The 23991-nt window shown below is 40.5% G+C and overlaps 1 protein-coding gene across 1 annotated transcript in view; it reads right to left on the bottom strand.

Moving 5' to 3' along the window:
* The window catches only part of LOC126284615 (protein suppressor of forked), a 109567-nt gene that overhangs the window by 23866 nt on the left and 61710 nt on the right, over nt 1-23991 (bottom strand). The window contains exons 4-5 of the mRNA XM_049983681.1: nt 19314-19411; nt 8817-8970 (exon numbers count right to left, since the gene is read on the bottom strand). Of these exons, the coding sequence (XP_049839638.1) occupies nt 8817-8970; nt 19314-19411 (252 nt within the window). The remainder of the gene's footprint in view (nt 1-8816; nt 8971-19313; nt 19412-23991) is intronic.

The following is a 23991-nucleotide window of genomic DNA, read 5'->3' as shown; positions in this document are numbered from 1 at the left end:
AACGAATTTCATTGTTGAATTGGACTTAGTAGTGAAGATGATGTGGCTCTATTCTATTTGCCCTGCACGCTGACTGGCTTACACTGTGTGACTCTTTCCGTTGGGGGTACATTAAGTATATTGTATAGCACCCTCAGTGTAAGGGTGGGGTGGCTACAAGTCAGGATGGTGTGAATGGGTGGTGGAGGTGAGGTGGAGCCCAGGAGGCTCCACAGACAGGCAGCTCCAAGTGTAACAAGACATTTATTGAAACATCTGCATTGTTTGACACACTGAGTCAGTCACTGGCTGGCCTCTGAATTCTGCTGGGCTGGGTGCCTGCAATGCTGACACGAATACTCCTCCAAGCCCTCAGTCTCTCTATGCAATCTCCACGCCAGTGGTATTACTCCATCTGCTATGGTCCCAAGCAACATCCAGCTGTCGAAATCCATCACAGTGAAATGCCCTTTCTGCACTGACTGTGAACTAATGATGGTGTGCACGGGGAGCACTCTGCTGCCCACTGAGCAGGAGTGAGCTGTGCTGCTGGTGTTGACCTATGAAGGCCAGCTACACCCTGGCACTAAGTCTGAAGAGGGACTCGGTGCACAATGCCGTTGTTCTGCCATGGCCTCTAACCAGTATAGCTTTACACTGTGATAAACTTGTCATGCATTTCACTGATTCCCCTGCTTCTCCAACACCTTTGTATTTGCCTTCTATACTTATTTTCATATGTCTTGCACTGTTTTTGCAAATTCCCATACCAACTCTCCATCTTTACTTTTCTTTGTCTTCATAAAATTGAACAATGATGGCATTTTCTGACCATATACCTCTCATATGGAGACAATCCTCTATTCGTTTGTACTTCTGAATTATAGGCTCACATAATGTAACTTAGATACGTACACCAATCACCATGGTGTACGTTCATGTAGTAACTTAACATTTTCCCAATTGTTCTACCTACCCATTTACCTTCTACCAATGGCTTGTGGATGAAGAGACTAGTTCTTAACTAAACTTCTTCACATGCAACAACCAACACTTCATACCTGTTTCATAGGTATCACATCTGGAACTCCCAACCTCAATATCCAGTTATTAATTATTCCTTGTGCAACTTCACTACCTGGTGGTTTGGCATAATAACTATTCTCATGTACTGTTAAAATTGATCTATTATTGTTATTACAGAGTGGTTCCTGCTGGTATACACCTGAATGGTCCAAATACATCAAACACAGACATTTCAAATGGCTCTGATACTTCTGCCAGCCTCTGCAATAGTCCTCTTTTATGATATAAGTCAACTTGTTGTGCACACTAAATGTAATTCCTCTCATATTGATCCACATTTGCTTTCCTTCCTCTTCACCAGTATCTTTCCGCCATTCTCTAGTTTGTTGCTCTGCACCCTCCATGACCAGGAATCATGTCATCATGTGCTTCCTTTAAAACTACTACTTTAAATTTTCTGGTACTAGTACCTGCTACCCTAGTCTCATGTCCTTGCACAACAATCAGTCATATATGCTGATCTGTGATTGCACTTTTTACTGATTACAGTAATTGTCAGAACTCTGCGCTGCCTAACACTTCGCAAGACCATGACCCAGAACTTTCACTACTGCTACCTTTCTTCTTAGTGCATCTGCATTCCTACGCTTCTTACCTGGCTTGTATACTACTTAACAGTTGAACCCACTACATCTCAGGGCCCATCTTTCAGCCTACTGGATGTGTCTTTCAGTTTCAATCAACCCCTTCAAAACAGTGAGATAGGTCACTACCCAAATTTTTCCCCTGTACTGATAACATTACTGATAACATCTCAAATACATCGACACCATAAATGGCGGTCAAAATCTCCTCTTCCGTTGCTTGAATAGTTGTTCTCCGCTGCATTCAGCTGGCTTGACGTGTAGGCTACAGGATTCAGTTCATCATTAATCTCCTGGCTTAAAGCACACCCCAAGGTATGATTATATGGGTCACATGAAATGAGAATCTCCTTCTGAAGTCTGAAAATACTGGAATTAGGCTGGATGTCAAAACTCACTCTCAGAGTTGGCACACTTCTATCCCACTAATTTCACCTGTTTGCATGTGTTGGCATGCTTTGTCAGTAAGCCCTTTCACAGACTTTCTGTAGTAATCCCCAAACAGGCTACAGTTCCTTAATCAATTTGGGCACTGGAAATTCTCTTACAGCTTCTACAAGCCTAAGGTCCCTCATCACGTCATCTTTACTAATTACATGGGTTAAATACCTTACCCCTGTGGAATGCAAAATGGCTCTATTCTGTGATCAACAGCAGACGAGCAACTCTTTGTCTCATAAATACTTCCTGAGACGAAGTCAGCACTACTCCAGGTCTTTTTAGAACATGGTGATACAGCCTAAGTAAACAACACAAGAAAGACTCTCAACACACCATTTATTAACCTGTGAAATGTTGCAGGTGCATTTTTCAATCAAAACAGCACTCCTTTTTCAATCAAAACTGCATTCTTTTGAACCAAATGGAAGCAAAAATGCTGTCTTTGGCCGGTATTTAAGAACAACCTCCAATAGATGGAAGCCACTCATCAAATCCATGACAGTAAAGTACCAACATTGTCCCAAGCTATCAATGATCTCGGTAAAGTTGAGGACAAGGTATCCATCTGTAACAATCTTTGTGTTCAAAAAGAACCTGTGCTATCTTTAACCATCTATATACTTTGTCAGTACAATCACAATTCCTGTGCCCCATGTACTACTACTCTCTCTTATTATCCCATCAGCTAACTGCTGGTTAGTAAAGTCTTCCATAACCAGCTAGAAATACCTAGGTATGCAATATGGTTTCTGACACATCGGTGCTTCATACCATGTTAGTTTTGGTGTTCAGTCATGGGCATTGCTGGCAACAGATTGCAAGGAAAGAGTAAATTCTCAAATTTATCTGTTTCTCTCTCCACTCTGCTTGGGGCTCCACTTTCCTATATATAATGCAGTTTTATGGCAGCTTGCAGCTGCTTGTGGTTCACACTCCTCATGCAGAATGTCCAAGCTCACTATCAACATCCCATTTCCTAACTTCATTTCCTCAGTGGAAAAATTATCCATATTTATGGGTACCACTCACCAGTCAAACCTCTCTTGCACATGCACAACACTTGTCTTAATAAAACACCTTGTTGGATCAAGTATATTATTCTCTTCCAAAGCCTTTACAATACAAAACATACCCTCAGGTAGATCAGGTTCCACACTCACCCAAAGTGACTTTCGGGTGCCACTTGGCACACAATTATGTGAATCAGGCCTTGGTGCAATTATATACTAGACAACCCTCACACAAAAGTTCTACAATGGCAACAGCTTCCCCTAGCTGTAATGTCATTCTACTAAGTTCTACTCTATGTTGCCGAAAGTAAAATATAGCACAATGTTGATACAAAAAGTCTAACACTGGGATTATGCGATACACTACTTCCACAGACTGCTTACGCTGGGCGGCTCCTACATGAAAATCCACGTCTGCCGACGCCAATGGTCTCTTATCACTATCCCTGTAACCTATAGCACAGTGGGTTCCATTACCTTCAACCCACTACATTTCTACTGGCAACCAACACATGGGCCCTTATGTCCAACAGAAATTTCTACTCTACACCTCTTACAGCACCTCCACCTCTGCATAAGTATTTGCTGCATCTAATTTCAACATGATCACCTTTAGATGGACTTTGTATTCCCTGGCTGCTTACCACCTTCTCACCAACTCTTGTTGTCTATTACCAAAATTCTACTGCTGATATCTTCCATTTCCTCTATTTCCCTGTAGCTGGCAAAACTGCCTCTGTAAATACCCTTTCTGCTTAATGTTTGCAGAAATTTTCTCACGTCCATCTCATACGCCTGTTGATACGTCAATTTCTTCAAAATCCACCGCTAATCTAAAATCAGAATACAGATGCTTTGGTGCATCTGTATACACCATTTTTGACATATCTGATATCCCCTCAGAAAAGCATTGAGTGCCCTTTGCTTAGCTTCTTGCAGCAAAACATTCTTTGTCATATCATGCTACCCTAACTTGTTTGTGGTTTCATTACATTTCCTTATCCTGTCTGTGAAATCTTATAGTTTCCCCATGTCTCTTTACAATAGTGTTCAACTGCTGCTGAAAATATCTTGCACTATTCTGTTTTTTACAAAATCCTCTGCACCAACTGTTCAAAGCTTGCTGCATTCTTCCGTACATCTCGTGTACATTTTCACTTCTCCCACTAGTCACGATTTTGGTACACATAATTATTGGCTACCAGTCCAACCACCCATCTCTACTCATTCTCTGAGGTCCTCTAAAAATGACCACACTTCCTCAGGCGATTTTCCAGGAAAGGGAGCAATTAATCCTGCAGCAACTGGCTCTGCCTAATGCTGCAGTACATGAAACAATGCTAACTGTTTTTCCTAGCTGTCAGCTGTCCTTGTACCTGAATATTATCTGTTATCAGCTGTGCTACCTTTTATAACAATATCCTCACTGCTTCCAGCTCTGGCACACATTGCATCTCTGGCTCCGCCATTATGACACACGTACTCTCCATTACACACAATAACACAAAAATAAATTATTACTCCAAAAGAGCATCACAAATTAGTCTTGTTATATCATGAGCCACCTACAGTTTCTACACTATTTTGCAATATGACAATATCGATGATATGTATAAGGCACTGACTCCGTACATGCCACAGTATGCCTAAGAAAGTTACATTGTGTACAGCTTACAGACACCAAATACTACTCTCAACCATTACCCTTCAACTCAGATAAGTCAACTGGCTCTTCTGACCTAAACAAAGTAACCTCCAAGTTACAATGACTGTCATGTCTTGCTTTCACGTCTATTACATTCTCCAAAACACAACACCAAATGGTTCATTGCTCACTGCACTGCGCTCAGCTGACACTGTAGGACATGTTGCAAGGTGCAAGTAGGTTGTGGAGGTGAGGTTGGAGCCCAGGAGGCTCAAGAGAAAGGGAGCTCCAAATGTCAAAATTTTTTTATTGATGCATCTTCACTGCTTGATACACCAGGTCAGCTGCCAACTGGCCACTGAATTCTGCAGGAGTGGCTGCCAGCACACTCCATGGATACTCAGTCAAACCGAAGACCTCATTACATAAACTGGCTGTACAATCCCTGCACCAACAGTGTGTACTGCATGATAGTGTATAATGTCCATCTTGCAATGGCAGTGGCGGTTGGTGTGCTCAGGGAATGACCCTGGGCAGGAGTCGGCCATGCTGCTGGTGTTAATTTGTAATGGCCAGCTGTACCAGGGCACTAAGTCCAGTGATGGAATGGGTGCACACTGCTTTTGTCCTGGCATGGGCTCATACTGGTGACTTCTGCTGGCATATCCGTGTGGCATTCTCATTTGGCATAGCCCCATCACCCTGGTAGGGGTACGAAACAGAATAATTCCATTACAAAAATGTCCAGTGTCTATGTCAGCAGATGTGTGTATATGCAACTACCACTCATTTATTCTAACACGCCACAGCCACTGTCAATGTGGAAATCTGTCTAGCCATTTGCTGATCTAGTCTGTGCAGTACCACTGAGTTGCTGTTCCAACAAGTAACCTGCCTCGTAACAGTGCATTGGCCTTTTTTAATTATTACAGTGACAATACCCCGCGGTTGCCTACCATCAGTGCTGCAGCAATGTACCCTCTCATGCACATGCTACACATTAAAGCACAAATGTGGGCGGTTTTCTGCAGTCGTGTGACCAGATGGGCACTCACAGAACATTTATAGAATGCAAAATGCAGACTATGTGAGTTTACAGTTCTACTCCTTCATAAATCATATTTGTACATGTAATACTTTGGAAAATGCAGAGTTTTGAATTGAATTAAACACTTGCAATAGTCCTGTAACTGACATGTGGCTCCCATCCCAGCGCAAGTCTTTTGATCTGATACCATTTCTGTGAGTTGTGTATATTTAATTAAGTAATTTCTAATGTGACACCAAACTGCTGATCAGATTTTCCTTAAAGAGAAAAAACTGAAGTGGCCACTGGGAAATAAACTCTGACCTCCACGTCAGAAAGCAATGTAATTATTCCAATTTGAAAACAAGCAGGTGTTGATAACTGTGAATATTACCAAACCATCAGTTTAACAACTCATGGTTACAAAATACTGAGACAAATAATTTACAGAAAAATGAAGACATTGGTAAAAGCCAGGTTCCAGACAAATGAAGGAACATACGAGGCAATAGACTGAAGGAAGGCAAAGCAATGTCAATTGCATTTGTGGATTTAGAGAAAACTTTGACATTGATGGCTGGAACACACTCTCTGAAATTCTGAAGGCGAGGGGGATAAAACACAGGGACCAAAAGAGGGAGACAAGACAACAATTGTAGCAATTAAAGGATGTGGAAGGAAAGGATTGGTTGAGGAGGGGGTGGGAGTGGGAGTGGGGGTGGGGGTGGGAGAGGGGCAAGCTATCCCCAATGTTATTCAATCTGTACACTGAGGAAAAAGTAAACAAAACTGAGAAGATATCTGGAAAGGGAGTCAAAGTTCAGCTCTGATATTTGCCAATGATACTGTAATTCTGTTGGAGGCAACAAAGGACTTGGGAAGCAGTTGCTTATGGAATTAGCTTAGGAAATGAGACAAGGTAGTAGACATGTTTTGCTGTTTGGGTAGCACATTAACTGCCAATGGGTGAAGAAGACATGCTATCAAATGCAGACAGGCAATGGGAGACAAAAAGCATTTCTGAAAGAAGAGAATTTATTAATTTCCAATATGAATGTATTAAGAGTATTTTCTGAAGGTATTTTTCTGGAGTGTAGCCTTGAAAAGAAGTGAAACATGGACAATCAGCAGTTTGGACAAGAAGAAAAGCTTTTGAAATATGGTGGGCAAAGTGAATAACAAATGTGAAGGTACTGAATCAAGTTGAGGAAATAAGGAATTTATGGCACAACAGCAATACGGGAGAGACAGATTGCTACACGCCAACTCAACACAGAGGTGGTGTCGAGTCGCAGGCAGGTTTAATGAAAAAGAATGCTAAAAATATTCAACTTTCGGAGTATGTCCTTTGTCTGAAGCAGCATGCACATGCAAGTGAACACATACACGCAGACGAGCACATGCACACGCAAGCGACACACACATGCCCAGCCTTAGCACTTAGCACCGAGAGACAATGGTGGCCATGTGCACTAGAATTGTGCTTTTGTGTGTGTCTATATACAGGGTGTTCAAAAAGTCTCTCTGCAATGCCGTATGACTGTTAGCCGCACATGCTGTACGATTGTTCACCTGCTGAGTTTTTCAATGAAAGAATAAATGCACAATGATACTGCAGTGATATTCCCTACCCATTCTTAGGAGAACTTGTGTCAAGTGAAATATTAAATCGTTATTTTCAACAAGATGGTGCAATTGCACATACAGTTCACGTTTCAATGTCACTGCTTGCTGATGTTTTTGTTGATCATATAATTTCACAGGGACTTTGCCATGATCGCCTGACCTAACACAATGAAAGCAAGTGTCTATAAAAACCATCCAAAATCCATTGATGAATTGGAAACTCCAAAATCCAATTTCACTGCTTCTGTTACAGAAGAAATGTTACAGCTTGTGCTTGGAAACATGATTAGACAAATTGAATTATGTATTCAACAACAGGGGGGACACTTTCAACATTTAATGTGAAAATTTGTAAGTAGAAATGAATATTCAATAAATTAATAACATGTATTTCAATGAGTTTCATTTTGGTACAGTCACTGCAGCATACGGCATGCATGGCTAACAATCACACGGCATTATGCACAACACAAAAGATTGCTGGGCGCATCTGTAACTCCACACCACATCTATATGGTGAGTAGATATCTATCCTTTCCAAGTAGTTGTTCTTATGTCCTGGACTTTCCATTGTTAAATTTGGGTCACAACTTGATTAAAAGAAGCAATCGGTTGGTAAGACATTTCTTGAGATACAAGTGTACCATCATTTTGGAAAAGGAAGGAAGCATGGAGGGTAAAAATTGTAGAGAGAGACCTAGGCATGAATACAGTAATCAGGTACAAGTGAACGTAGGTTGCAGTAGTTATTAAGAGATAATGAGGCTTACACATGATAGACTGGCACGGAGAGATGCAATAAACCAATCTCTGGATTCAAAATCACAATAGAAAACAACCCATTTTTCATCACTTAAGAATAAGTGTCAGATTAGTTCTGATCCAAAAAAGGCTCCAAATACCAACTCTAATTCCAATATGCACAACAGCAAAGATATATGTCATTCACTACAGTTATAATCAGTACAGGACATTATAAAAATTAAAAATTAATGATCTGGAAGGATTCTTGTCCTGAAACATATTTCATAGTTTTTTATCAGTGTCATTAACACATTCTTTTCTCTCCTCTTATGTAATTTTATACTTCAGTTTTTCATCCACACTATGATAATGACAGCGCATACTACGAGTAACACACTACAAGTACACCGTATGTTTATATCATCTAATGGACAAGGAACTGATTAGATCTTGGCTTAATGTATTTGGATAAGCATCTGATTGTAGTACCAAAAGTACAACTTAAACAGTGCAACTAACATATTTCAAACCATTAAAAAAAATATATTAATACATAAATGTAGTGTCTCATCTCTCTGCAAATAGCTCATTATACTGCATCAATTCTTGCCTGTAATGGCATTATGCAATCCACTTTTTCACAAACACTTTATTAAAGATTGTAGGTAACTGACCTTTCTTACAGCACTGATTTTCTGATTTTCAGCATATGACCCCACAGCCTCAACACTCTTCAAGAAATTCACATAATCGTTCCATATTGAATAAGACTGAATATCCATTCCTATTTTTTCCAGTGCAAAATCATATGCTTGTGCCATCTTCTCTCTGAAATAAATAAATTTGGAACTCCAAAACTAAGTCGCTGATAAAAAATATTAGAGTGTGTCTTGCATTACACTAAAAGTATAAAGAAACAAACAGGATAACTAGAACTTATCATCCTCAATATCAACTACAATTCAGAATTTAACTGTACATGCAAGACAGCCCAACAATACATTACCAAAAATATCCCATGTCTAATTTATGTAATGTGCAACAAGACAAACAGCGTACAAAGTCCTACCTTCGTGTGTGTGTGTGTGTGTGTGTGTGTGTGTGTGTGTGTTTGTGTAGGAGTGAAGAGTGTTAAATGGAAAAAGCTGTGTACAAGACCTTTCAAAATGGTCCATTTCAGTTCCATTAAACATAAAAATAACTACCAACTTTGCAGACATTGAAATAATCATGTTATCCATATATTTTGTGCGTTTTCATTTCTTGATTTCCTATGCGAGAATATTTTGGAGTACTTCCTTATTTAGAAGGGAAATGTATGACCTCGAATGCTGAGAATTGCACAAAAAATGTAGTTAGAATATAATCAGACAATTGAAAATTCAAGACGGAATGTAACAATATTATGAAAAGGAAAGTTGCTACTCACCATATAGCAAAGATGCTGGGTCGCAGATAGGAACACTTTCAGCAATTACGGCCTTCGTCAACAAATAGATGACACACACACACACACACACACACACACACACACACACACACACACACACACACACACACACACACACACACAAATGCAACTTGCACATACGACTGCAGTGCCAGGCAACTGAAACCACACTGTGAGCAGCAGCACCAGTGCATGATGGGAGTGGCGACTGGGTGGAGGTAAGGAGGAGGCTGGGTGCAGGGAGGGAGAGGGACAGTATGCTGGGGGTGGCAGACAGTGAAGTGCTGCTGGTTAGATAGAGGGCAGGGGAGAGGTGGGGAAGAGAGGGGGGGGGGGGGGGGGGGGGAGGAGAAGCAGAAAAGTAAAAAGACTGAGTGTGCTGGTGATGGTGGAATGAGAGCTGTGTAGTGCTGAAATAGGAACAGGGAATGGGCTGGATGGGTGAGGTTGTGACTGACAAAAGTTTGAGACCTGGAGGGTAATGGGAATGTAGAATGTACTGCAGGGAGAGTTCCCACCTACGCAATTCAGAAAAAGCTGGTGTTGTTGGTAAGGATCCATATGGCACAGGCTGTGAAGCAGTCATTGAAGTGAAGGCTATCAAGTTTGGCAGTGTGTTCAGCAACAGGGTGGTCCAGGCCACAGTTTGTTGGCCACTATTCTTGCAGACAGCTTGTTGGTTGTCATGCGCATAGTGGTTGCAGCTTAGCTTGTAGATCACATTACTGGTTTCACAGATAGCCCTGCCTTTGATGGGATAGGTAATGTTTGTGACAGCACTGATGTAGGTGGTCTTGCATCTAGGTCTATTACAGGGGAATGAGCCATGAGGTAAGAGGTTGGGAGCAGGGCTTGTGTAAGGATGGACAAGTATATTGTGTAGGTTCGGTTGACGGCGGAATACCACTGTGGGAGGGGTGGGAAGGATATTGGGCAGGACATTTCTCATTTCAGGGCACGACGAGAGGCAGTCGAAACCCTGGCAAAGAATGTAATTCAGATGCTCCAATCCTGGATGGTACTTAGTTATGAGGGGACTGCTCCTCTGTGGCTGAAATGTGGGATTTTGTGAGATGTTGGGAGACTGGAAAGGTAAGGCATGGGAGATTTGTTTTTGTACAAGGTTGGGAGGATAATTACAGTCTTTGAAGGCTTCAGTGAGAGACTTGGTACATTTCGAACGGGACTGCTCAGCACTGCAGATGCGATGACCATAGGTGGATAGGCTGTATGGAAGGGACTTCTTGGTATGGAACGGTTGGCAGTTGTCGAAGGGTGGTGTTGCTCGTGGTTCATAGGTTTGATATGGACAGAGGTAGTGATGTAGCCATCTTTGAGGTGGAGATCAACATCTAGGAAGGTAGCTTGTTAGGTTGAGTAGGACCAGGTGAAGCAAATGAGGGAGATGAGGTTGTGGAGGAATGCAAATAGGGTGTCCTCACCTTCAATCCAGATAGCAAAGATGTCATCAATGAATTTGAACGAGGTTAGAGGTTTAGGGTTCTGGGTTTTTTTTAGGAAGGATTCCTCTAGATGGCCCATGAATAGGTTGGCATAGGATGGTGCCATGTGGATGTCCTAGCTGTACCCCAGAATTGGTTTGTAGGTGATAACTTCAAAGGAGAAGTAATTGTGGGTGAGGACATAGTTGTCATGGCGATTAGGAAGGAAGTTGTTGGTTAGGAATCCATTGGGTGTTGAGAAAACTGGTGTTCAATAGTGTAAGGCCAGGTACACTAGAAATATTAGTGTAAAGGGAGGTGGAATCAGAAGCGATGAGCAGGACATTGTGTGGTAAAGGGAGGTGGAATCAGAAGCGATGAGCAGGACATTGTGTGGTAAAGGGACAGGAACTGTGGAGAGTTGGTGGAGGAAATGGTTTTTGTATCTTTTATATAGGAGGATAGGTTCCGGGTAATAGGTTGAAGGCGTTGTCTACAAGAGCAGAGATTCTCTCAGTGGGGGCACAGTAACCAGGCACAATGGGGTGTCCTGTGTGGTTCGGTTTACGGACTTTAGGAACCGTGTAGAAGGTACGAGTGCGGGTAGTGGTAGGGGTGACTAGAGAGATGGGATGGGCCAAACGATTTAAGTAGTGACTGGAGACCCTGGTGGATTTCTGGAATGGGGTCACTGTGGCAAGGTTTGTAGGTGGTAGTATCTGACAGCTGGCAGAGTCGTCCTGCCAGGTAATGCCTGCAGTTTGAAATAACAGTGATGGAGCCTTTGTCTGCAGATAGAATTGTAAGGTCGAGATCAGTTTTTAGATGGTGGACAACAATTCTTTCTGTGAATGTAAGGTTAGTTTGCATGATGTGGGATTTGGGGAATGATGGTGAGGCAAGGTTCGAGGTTAAGAAATTCTGGAAACTAAACAGGGGGGGATTTGGGAGCAGTGGAGGTGGATCACAGTTGGATGGAGGAGTGAACTGAGTTGGTCCTTGGTTGAGTCTGATTGGTAGGGTTCGTGGTGACAAAGTGTTTCCACTGTAGCGACCGGGAGAAGGAGAGAAGGTCTTTAACAAGTCCTGCTTGATTGAATTTGGAAGTTTCTTTCCTACAACTACCAAGCCACCCACAGCCATGGTCCCTCTCAAAATATACCAAGGGTCTCATTGAAGCTTTCACAGACAGTAATTATCTTGCCAACCTTGTACAATAACAAATCTCCCAAGCCTTACCTTTCCAGTCGCCCACCACCTCACAAAGTCCCACCTCCGGCCACAGAGGAGCATCCTCTCATAACTCCGTACCACCCAGGACAGGAGCAACTGCATTACATTCTCTGCTAGGGTTTCTACTAACTCTTATCATGTCCTGAAATGAGAAATGTCATGCCTACTATCCTTCCCACCCCTCCCACAGTGGTATTCCACTGTCCACTGAACCTACACAATATACAAACAATCCTGTTGGAAGAACATCCGCAACTGAGAATTATACCTGAGGTTTAAAATACTGCTTCAGCTGTAAATTTCTTTTATTATTGCGACCAGTTTTGGGCTCTCATAAGCCAATCCTCAGGTGTTGCAACCGTGTTGTGGCCCCTGGGCACTGCAGTGGACGTGTACTAAGTGCAGTGTGCTACCTATGAGCGCACAATAAGAAGGGAGAACTCCCTGTTCTGCGCTCATAGGTAGCGCACAGTGCCTAGTACATATCCACCGTGACACTCTGGGGAGGGGGAGGGGGGGGGGGGGGAGGCACTATCCTTCCCACCCTCTCACAGTGGTATACATATCCACCGAACCTACACAAGGAGGATTGACTCACGAGAGCCCGAAACCGGTTGTGATAATAAAAGAAATTTATAACTGAAGCGGTATTTTCAACCTCTGATAACCAATATGCTCATCCATACTTACACAAGCTCTGCTCCCAACCGCCTTACCTCATGGCTCATACCTCCGCAAGAGACCTAGATGCAAGACCTGCCCCATACATCCCACCACCACCACCAGTCCTGTCAGTAACATCACCTATCCTATCAAAGGCAGGGCTACCTGTGAAACCAGTCATGTGGTCTACAAGCTAAGTGGCAACTACTGTGTCTATGTAGGCATGACAACCAACAAGCTGTCTGTCCGCATGAATGGCCACCAACAAACTGTGACCAAGAAACAAGTGGACCACCCTGTTGCTGAATATGCTGCCAAACATGATATTCTTCATTAGAGTTACTGCTTCACAGCCTGTGCCATATGGATCCTTACCACCAACACCAGATTTTTTTAATTGCGCTGATGGGAACATTCCCTGCAATACATCCTATGTTCTCCTAAACCTCCTGGCCTCAACCTTCGTTAGCTGTACGCAGTCATCCACTCCAAGCTCTGTCTCAGACGCAGAGATCCGGACCACTGTTTCCTTCATTATGAGTATAAACAACCCAATTTCACACATTATCGAAGTCAGTACAATTACCTTGTAAACAGCTTTCATTCGTTTATGGTTCCAGCTGGAGGCACATTTTCTTTGGTTAAAAACTCAATTATAGCATGCTCCTCCTAATGCATAATGTAGTTATGTTACTCATTGCCATGCTATGCGCTATAATTCGCAGCCCTCTAGCAAGAGAGAGTTGCAATTTGTGTCAGCATAATGCACAAGTCAATCAAGCAATATGCATTACATGTAATACCTCAACCAATATTGAGAACTGAATAAATGAGTTAGAAGCATTACTTTTCATCATGCCCTTGTATAAAATCAAATGGAGGTAACACAGGAGCAGGTATAATAATAAATATGGAAATAGGAATGCGAGTGCTATGAACAACATAGAGAAGGCACAGTATCCTAGACAGACGCGAAATCAACTCCCTTAAAGTTCATTGGATGTTATTTATTTTTCTGAATGTAAACCACTTCCCAAGAGACATATTTTTAATATCCCGTCAGTTTGTGTCATCATAACGACCGGGAGAGCGGTGTGCTGACCACACGCCCCTCCTATCCGCATCTTCAACTGAGGATGACACAGTGGTCGGATGGTCCCGATGGGCCACTTGTGGCCTGAAGACAGACTACATGTCAGTTTGTGTATGGCAGTCGCAGCATACCGTCCCCTTGCAACACGACTTCAGTTGGGGTGCTATTTACCGCATTGTTTATCTTTTCCCCTTCTTTATGGTGCTGTTTATAATCTTCTCTCTCATTTCATTTAGTGATTGGTTACAGTGTCATCATCACGTTTTAACCCCTGACTATCGCTTTTTGTGAAATTTCCCAAATTAAAAAAAAAAAAAAAGTGTTAAGGTCAGGATGTAAAAGCGGTTTATTAATTAAAATCCAAGAATTCAGTCTTGCAGACACTTTTTATAGCTCCGATATGGTCTTTGCATAATACTATTTATGATCTGTCTCCTTTTTATTCATACCTCCTCCTGATGTTAATTTAAATTATGAGACTGGTCTTGCCTCTAATGAGGGGTTTACAACAGCTGCAGCTGTTTTTATTCAACATGCACAAGTTTATATGCCTACTAGCTGTACAGATGATTAAGAGACTGAAAGAATGTATGAAGAGAACAGAATTTAGCACTTTCATTTCTTTCATTGCAAGCATTACTGATGTCAATACAATCACCACAGTACACAGCTTTAATTCTTTTATGGATCAGAACTGGGTGATGAACCATTAATTGTGGTGAATAACTGGAACTCAATGGTCCAAACCAAAGAGATGGAAAACTAATATGGAATACAGAATAGGCGAAAGCGATTAAAGAGGAAGTCACTCGGTAGAATTTTGCACAGAGCATAATGTAATCATTGCCAACACGTTGTTCAAGGAGGAGGAAAGATGGAGGTTTAACATTCTATCAACATTTGAGGTAATTACACTTACACACAATCTCAAATTTTTTAAAGGGTTGGGAAGTAAATCAGCCTCCCTCTTTCAAAGAATCTATTCCAACATTTGTCTGGAATGATTAAAGGAAACCACAGAAAACCTAAATTTGATTGGCCGGATGTGGACTTGAATCATTGTCCTCCAGAATGTGATTCCAGTGTGTTAATCACTGTATCACCTTGCTAAATACATCATATGAAAATCATGAAAGGAGACTGTATATTAGAAAGAGACCTGGAGACCCAAGATGATTTCAGATGGGTTATATAACCATACAATAGAGGTATCAAAACCAAATTTTAAAATGAAAAATATTCTTGGAGGCAGGTGTGGACTCTGGCCATAATTTATTGGTTATGAACTGCAGATTCAAACTGAAGAAATTGCAGGAAGGTCAGAAATTAAGGAGCTGGAGAGTAAAAAGTTGCTGAGAATTTTGGGGGATGCATTAGACAACTGACGGCAACAGAGGAATGAACTATGATAGACCAAATAGGTAGCACTGACAGGCGAAAATTGAAGGCAGCAGAGGGTCAAACAAGCAAAACAACATGAGCTAATAGAAATCTTTGATAATGCTCTCAAGGCATTTAAGTTAAATAATGAAAAGAAAAAAATTTAAAAGGACAACAAATTGAGATCTCTAAAAGATGAGACCGATAGGAATTGTAAAATGGCAAAGCAAGAACGGTCACAGGAGAAATGGAAATCTTTAGAAGCACACATGACTAAAAGTACAATTAGATGCTGCCTGCAGTAAAGTTAAATAAACTTTTAGAAAAAAGACAAGCAGCTTTAAGAACATAAGGAGCGAAGATTGCAAGGCTAAACTAAGCAAAGAAAGAAAAACTGAAAGATGGAAGGAACATACAGAAAGGCTACATAATGTAAATAAACTTGAAGACAACATTACGGGAGGGAAACGGGGAATAGATGAAGATGTGATGAGTGTTGATATACTGTTAGAAGAATTTGACAGAGCATTGGAAAACCTAAATAAAAACAATGCTATGGAATAAATGACATTCCAGAGAGTTACTGAGATCCTTGGGTGAGCCAGCCATAACAAAACTTTTCCACCTGATGCACAAGATGTATGAGACAAATGAAATACTCTCAGATTTCATGAAAAATGTAATGTTTCCAATTACAAATAATGTGTGTGTGAATATTATCGTATCACCAGTTCAATAGGTCATGGTTGCTTAATACCACCACGAATTATTTACATAAGAATGAAAACTCGACTTCAGGGAAAATAGTTTGCGTTTTGGAGGAATGTGCAAACATTCAAGGTGATATTTACTCTTCAACTTGTCTTAGTAGCAAAAATGCAAAACATACCTTTGTAACATTTGTCAAGTTTGAGAAAGCTTTTGACATTTCTGGAATACACTATTGGGAAATACAGGGAGTGAAATATTATTTACAACTTGTATAATAATCAAAGGGGAGTAGTATTTTAGAAGAGAGAGATTACTGAGAGAGTTGTAATCAATTCTAAATGTTATTCAATCTTGTCATTGAGGAAGCAATAAAGAAAACCACAGAGAAATTTGGAAAGAGAACTGAAGTCCAGGGAGAGGAAATAAAAACATTACATACGCCAATGACACTGTAATTCTGTCAGAGACAGCAAAGGACTTTGGAGAGCAGTTGAATGGAATGGGTAGCATCTTGGAAAGAGGCTATAAGTTGTATATCAACGAAAGTCAAACAAAGGTAGTAGAATGTTGTTGTTTTAAAACAACTGCTGATGCTAAAGGACTTAGCCTAGGAAATAAAGACATTAAAAGTAGAAGATGCATTTTGCTATTTGGGTAGAAAAGTAACTGAGATGGCAGAAGTAGGGGGAATATGCAACACAGACTGGAGATAGCAACAAAAGCATTTTCAGAAAGCGGAATTTGTTAAAATCATATATATATATGTTTAAGTGTGAAGAAGTCTTTTCCAGAGATGTTTGTCTGGAGTATAGCCTTATATAGAAGTTGGATGATAAACAGTTCAGGCAAGGAGAGAATAGAAGCTTTTGAAATATGGTACTACCAAAGAATGTTGAAAATTAGATAGGTAAATTGAATAACTAATGAACAGAGCTGAGGAAAAAAGACATATTTGGCACAACTTTGCTAAAAAAAAAAAAAAAAAAAAAAAAAAAAAAAAAAAAAAAAGGGATCAGTTGATAAAACATATCTTGAGGTGTCAAAAAATCATCAACTCAGTAATAGCGGCCAGTACAGAGCGGAAAAAAAATATATACAACAGTGGATATTGTCCATATACAGAGAAGGGCAGTTTTACTCTTGGCACAAGGTCACAGACAAAACACACTTGACGATAAATGTAAACTTTCTCGAAAAGCCTACTTACAAAATTCCAAGAAGCATGCTTAAATGACGAATATAAGAATTTACTACAGTACCACATATTGCTCTAGTTAGGATCATGAGGACAAGGTTACATTAATAATAGTGTGTACAGAGGCATTTAAACAGTAATTATTCCCACATTCCGTACCAAATGGAATGGAAAGAAGCTAATATAATCAAAATACCCACCCTGCCCTGCACTTCACAGTGGTTTGCAGAGTATGGATGTAGCTGCAGATTGCAATCAAGATGATCATAGGCTTTCGGGTCAAGTGTGGAAGCATTTCTGAACAGCTAAGTTTGTAAACTGCTCACAAGCTGCCTTGACTAAAGTATACTGTGACTGTGAAAAATGGCACCATCCAAAACTGGCAATGAGGCAACTTAGGCCAACCACAGGCCATAATGACAACAGATTGATTACAACAATCAAGTTCTAATGGATGTAGGCTGCATTAGTTATGCAGAGATGAAGAGGCTTGCACATGATAAACTAGCACTGAGAGCTGCATCAAACCAGCCTTCTGATTTAAGATCACAATGCCAAATTATAAATTGTTTGACTTGGAATTTATAAACAACAAAACATGGAGCAAACAATAAAACCACAAAAAAAACATGCATATCATTGGACGATAAGAAAATTACAGAGTCTGAGTTAAATAGTAGCAGAGATACAAAATTATGAGCCATATAAAACACACAGCCCACTCACATTAATATGACCACATCCAACATCCGATTTCAGTGTGCAATAACCATTCATAGATGGCCGGTGGCAGCACTAGCAATGGAGAGTATATAAAATGTGTCGGGGGCGGGGGGAGGCACAAAGTGCAGTCAGTATCATAACGCAGAAATGGAGTGATTTTTCTGACATACGAAGGGGGCATGATCATTGGCTTTCGGGTCAAGAGTGGAAGCCTTTCTGAACAGCTAAGTTTGTAAACTGCTCACAAGCTGCCATGATGAAAGTATATCATGAATGGGGAAAAATGGCACCATCCAAAAGAAGCACTGTGGCAACTTCGGTCCACCAAAGGCCATAATGATGCGGATGAAAGACGCGGATGTGTGTACGGGTGAGTAGACGTGCAACTGTTGAGCAATTGACCACCCAGATAAACAAAGGGGCTACCAACTGTGTACTCAACAACAGTTCAGCAAATGTTGCTGCATATGGGCACCTGCCACAGGTGCCCGACTTACACATACATGCTGACTTGTTCATCAGTGACAAAGGCTGAAATTTGCATGTCAGTACCACAATTGGACGTCCTCTGAGTGAAGACAGGTGGTTTTTACAGACAAATCATGTTTTATGCATGCTCGTATAGATGGCCGTTGGTGTGTATGGCCTGCAACAATCGTCGGAAGGATTGATGTCAGAGGGGAGAGTGGTATGGCCTGGGAAATGTTTCTGTGGCATCCCCTGGATGATCTTGTCATTCTGGAAGCCACAGTGGATCAAAACAATTATGCATCTATCCTTGGGGGAACACATCTACCCTGCATCTAACAGCATGACAATGCAATGAGACACACAGCTCCCAGCATACATGCATGGTTCGAAGAGCATTAGGATGACTTTACCATATTCCCTTGGTCACTGTACTCCCTGGATTTAAACCCAGTTGAAACTCTGTGGGACCTTCTTGATCAGACCGTTCATCCTGCAGATCCTCAACCAAGAAACCTAGCACAGCTGGTCACAGCACTGGAGTTGGCATGGCTCCACACTCCTGTCAGTGCCTTCCAGAACCCCACTGACACTTCCTGTACATCTTGCAGTGGTAAGCACTGCAAAACTTGGTTATTCAGGCTTTTGACAGGTGATCACATTAATGTAACTGGACAGTATCACCGTTATGTTCAGGATTTGATCTGAACAAACAACATAATCATTGCACAAAAGGTACAAAACTTTATATATATATATATATATATATATATATATATATATATATATGTGTGTAGAAAAACATGTACTTACTTGTAAGTTGGGAGAGTATTCTTTGTTTCTTTCACATAGGACAGGTACAACTTCCATAATTCTATGTTAAGGACCTTCATAAGACACCTTTGGAATAGCTGAAACAGAAGTAAATCATAAGTTTTGATACAGTTCATGATTAAATTTGTGGACATTCTGGATTTCAGTTTCAGAATGGCAGCATTTTTCCTCTCATGTAGCAGCATAAATACCTGAAAATGAAGTCCTCTTGCAGCTGCACAAGGACTGACGTAAAGTAAGAGTACTAAACTCACAATAACTGTAATATAACAACAATACTAAACTTTCAATTGTGATATGGTATGCTACTACTTACGGTGATTTGGTAACACAGAGTAAAGCAACTAACTAAATATTTTTGTCAGATTTCTTGTTTCAAATATGACTAACAGTATGTAAGAAGGTGACAATATACAGTCTTAATTCAAAGTAAAAATCAGGACTATCTTAGCTCGTGAAAATTAGACTTGTGCCTGCAAGTTAAGAGACCTGCAAGATGCACTAGATACCATAACACGAACGCAATGCTTCACCTACGGCAATTGATGGTTTGGTTTAGCGAGTGATTCTGGTTATCTCATCAACTGGTTGGCTCTTGAGACTTTTTACAAACATGTCATTATTTTGGAGTGGGACTGGTAATAGTAGGAGCTTATATGCCAAAGTATGTTTTACAGCAGTTCTGAGAAAATTGTGGTTTACTGGGGAGGGGGGGGGGGGGGGGGAGATACCCTGCAGCAGTATGTGGCCCTTTTTGTGGTACATATGGATTTGGGATTCACTTGATGGATGATTATGTTGAAGCGCACAGAGCAGCTGCAGTGTGTCGATATTACATGTCTAGTGTGATCAGGTTGTTCTCTGGGCTCTCAAATCTAATTGAAAAGGTATGACCACATATTGCAACCTTAACTCCACCTTCATAAATCAATGATGCCATCGAGAGGCCGATTCTTTAGTAATAAATGGCATTACCACAAGCCGAAATGGGCAAGACTCATCCACAATACAGGGATCTGTTGTTATCTTGTACTGCCTTTCTGTAAACCATTGGTGGAGAGAGAACAAACAGTAAGTGCCCCTTACAGCTTATGGCCAGTTTCCTGGTATGTCTTGCTTCCGTATTGCCACATTACAAGTCACAATTTAAAGCCATTATGACTATATTTCGACCGTAACTGTATCAAAAATTATGAAAAAGTTTATTTAAATAACCGCTACCAGTCACAAAATTTGTTACTACTGTATTATTTATTGAGCAACATGTTTCGGGGAATACCCCATCTTCAGGCTCAAAGGCCTTACAAAAACATATTTTAACATTAAAGTCATATTAAAGCCTTTTATAAGAGCTGTTGGTGTCTTTGTCCTTCAGGCGTCGCAGTCTCGTTGTGCTGGGATGAGGCGTTTCCATTCCCGTGGTTCTCTTGGTGTCCTTGGTCACTGGTCACAAGTATTCACTGACGTAACTTACTGTTACGTCAGTGAATACTTGTGACCAGTGACCAAGGACACCAAGAGAACCACGGGAATGGAAACGCCTCATCCCAGCACAACGAGACTGCGACGCCTGAAGGACAAAGACACCAACAGCTCTTATAAAAGGCTTTAATATGACTTTAATGTTAAAATATGTTTTTGTAAGGCCTTTGAGCCTGAAGATGGGGTATTCCCCGAAACATGTTGCTCAATAAATAATACAGTAGTAACAAATTTTGTGACTGGTAGCGGTTATTTAAATAAACTTTTTCATAACAAGTCACAATGTTTTACTGCACATATTACAGCTGTGGCTACTGCCGCCTTTGCTGATTCCAAAGTTCCTTCATACAAGAGCATGTCTTTCAGACTGTTTAACACAACTGGTCAACATTATTTCACTCTGCTTACCATTAGAATTCCAGTTTCCCAGAAAATAGTGATATAACTGTGGAACAATCTCTCAACATCAAACACACATTTTTCTAGTAGAATATTTGGTTTAGTGTGTTCTCCTGAATCTGAGTATGTTGCCCAGCTCACAAAGCATTCTCTAATTTGTAAAACTCAATGACTGGCTTTTTGTAAAGGTAATTTTACATCACAATTTTATTTGGGGCTACAGCACTGGTGATTTGATTCTGGTAATGGGATGTGGTCAACAACATGCTGTTTTCACTGTCATTATGCCCAGTCATTACCACTGATACTATGCTATGATATGCTCAGCACAGCTTTATACCAGGGGTGTAGAGACTTGCTAGTATGCAGGCTGAAAATGGCTTGTCCCATGTTGCCAGAAGTCTGTATGTCCCTGCTTTATACCAATAAGAAACCTCTTTGTCAACCAAGAACAGTTGTCATGATTCACAAACATGTACACTGACTCATAATAATAATAATAGACATACTAAGCTGAATCACCGTTTTTATTTCTAAAAGGAAAGCAACTACTTTAGCACACTATAACATTTTCCCCACATTCCCTTCTCCATGCTTACATTTCTAGTTGTAATTGCCACTCTATTACTAGGTAAAGACAATTCTTCACACATATATTTTTTGTTTTTCCTGCGATACATGCTCTTCTTACTACAAAGGACAACCTGATATAAACAACCCCTTTTAAGAAAAAATGGCACTAGCTCCCCAAATTTCACCTTTTGCTGATAATCTTCTGATTACAGGTCATGCACCTAAAGCTATATCCGATATCAACATCTTGCATGTCGAGAAGAAAGTGCGCAGAGTAGATATTCTTGAAGAATTAGAGATTTTTAAACATATTTCTTGAAATGATAGCCTCATTCTCAATAAGCAGCTGCAGTTGAATAACAAATTTCTTCAACGGTACGAAGCTGTTACTTGACATTTAATTTTAGGTCTCCTCATGCGGTCCACAGAATATTTTTTTTTTTCTCCATCTGAGTAATCTAATAATTTTTCATTTATTAACACGTTTATTGGCTGTATTTCATGTTATTTCGTTTTCTACAGGTTGCGTCATTCAGCCCTTTCTGTCTTTTCTATAATGACGTTTTTATGCTTCAAACTGTACTTCTAAGATCTGATGTATACGAAATGTAACTATCTGTCACTATTAAACAAATATTGCCTTTTACATTATGTACTGAACAATATTCATTATAATTTTGCCTGTCTACATTTAAATGTTAAGTAGCCAAGTTGTACCCGCGGCTACTAGATGGCCCTCTCGCTGCAATGTCATGTTCACCTGCCACTCTTGTTAACGGCACCGCCTCAGTCTGTTGCAACCTGTGGCTGTACAGATATGAGCAGCCCCTAGAGGCTCAACTTCACACATTCCTTTTAAATATTATTTAACTAAAGCCCTTCTGGCCTGTTATTTATTTTGTACGTGACATGTAAGAACTGCCTCTGTCTCGTATCTTAAAGTCAGTACTTACACTTTTTTTTTTTTAAATATAAAAAAAAAAATTTCTTCCCACAAATTTGTAATTATGTTATAGACCACTTGAAATGTCTAAATTCTGATGAAGGCACTCTTAGAAGTGTTGAAACCTGATTAGTAAGACTAAAAAAACTGTGACTGAGGGCTCATTTGTTTCAATTTTATGTTCTTCACACTGACCCGGTTTCAAGCACACCCATAAAGCTGTCTATGACCAAACACTTATACTGTGCTAAACAACTTAACATACCAAACTCCAAGGTAACAAGAATTTCTATTAAACAAAAGATTATCAACATTACACTGTTCCTGCTTAGTGTGGTGTTGTAAGGATACCGACAGTCTTGAAATGCTCCACATGTATTTATTTCTGTGTTTGCAACAAGCTTGTGATCACCATTTAGTGGCATCTCAAATGCAATACTGTATAATTGGCATACACAATCATACATGTGAGCTTTTATGCATGTTTTCTGGTTTCCTATAAAAGACCTCTGTGTTTAAAAAAAAATTGTAAAGGAAGGAAGAATAAGATTTAATGTCCAGTCGATGATGAGGTCAACAGAGATAGAGCACATGTCTGAATTGGGGAAGGAGAGTGACAGACACTGGCAGTGGTCTTTCAAAGGAACCTTAGATGATTTGGGGGGGGGGGGGGGGAATCACAAAAAAAACTGAATCTGTATGACTTATTGGGCACTTCCGCCATCATCCTACTGAATGTGTGTCCTGTGTTTTTTGACTGCCCCACCCAGATTGGTAGGAAAATGCAAATACTTTTGACTAAAATCACGAGTGACATAAGACCGTGGACTTTGTTGATTCAATTTACGAGAGCACATTGCGACAAACAACAGAACAATTTTTGTTATTTCCAATAACTAGCTCTTTGCTTTAGGTGATCAGTCCAAGAACTTCCCTGTAAAACAGATGAATAATCCACAGTTCCTTACATAAACTAGGCACAGAGACTGAGAGAAACACTGTGACTGACTCGTAAACAAGATACTTCTATAGTATATCTCCAGCCTCAGGCCACACAAATGGTACCTTAACGGATTTTCACTTCCTAGAAAGTCATCACATGATCTGACAACATTACATAGCAAACCACTGAAGTTTTGCTTTAACTACCATTCTACCATTTATGATACACCACTTGGGTGATCTGAAGTTGGGAAAATCAATAAAAGAACTGAGTATTTTCTACTGCTTGGTAGGAGGGAAATACAATTTTTTTTGTAG

This window comes from Schistocerca gregaria, chromosome 8, assembly GCF_023897955.1.
Source record: "Schistocerca gregaria isolate iqSchGreg1 chromosome 8, iqSchGreg1.2, whole genome shotgun sequence".
In the NCBI taxonomy this organism is placed as follows: domain Eukaryota; kingdom Metazoa; phylum Arthropoda; class Insecta; order Orthoptera; family Acrididae; genus Schistocerca; species Schistocerca gregaria.
Note: the sequence above shows the minus strand (reverse complement) of the source record. Positions and strands in the feature narration are given on the sequence as shown.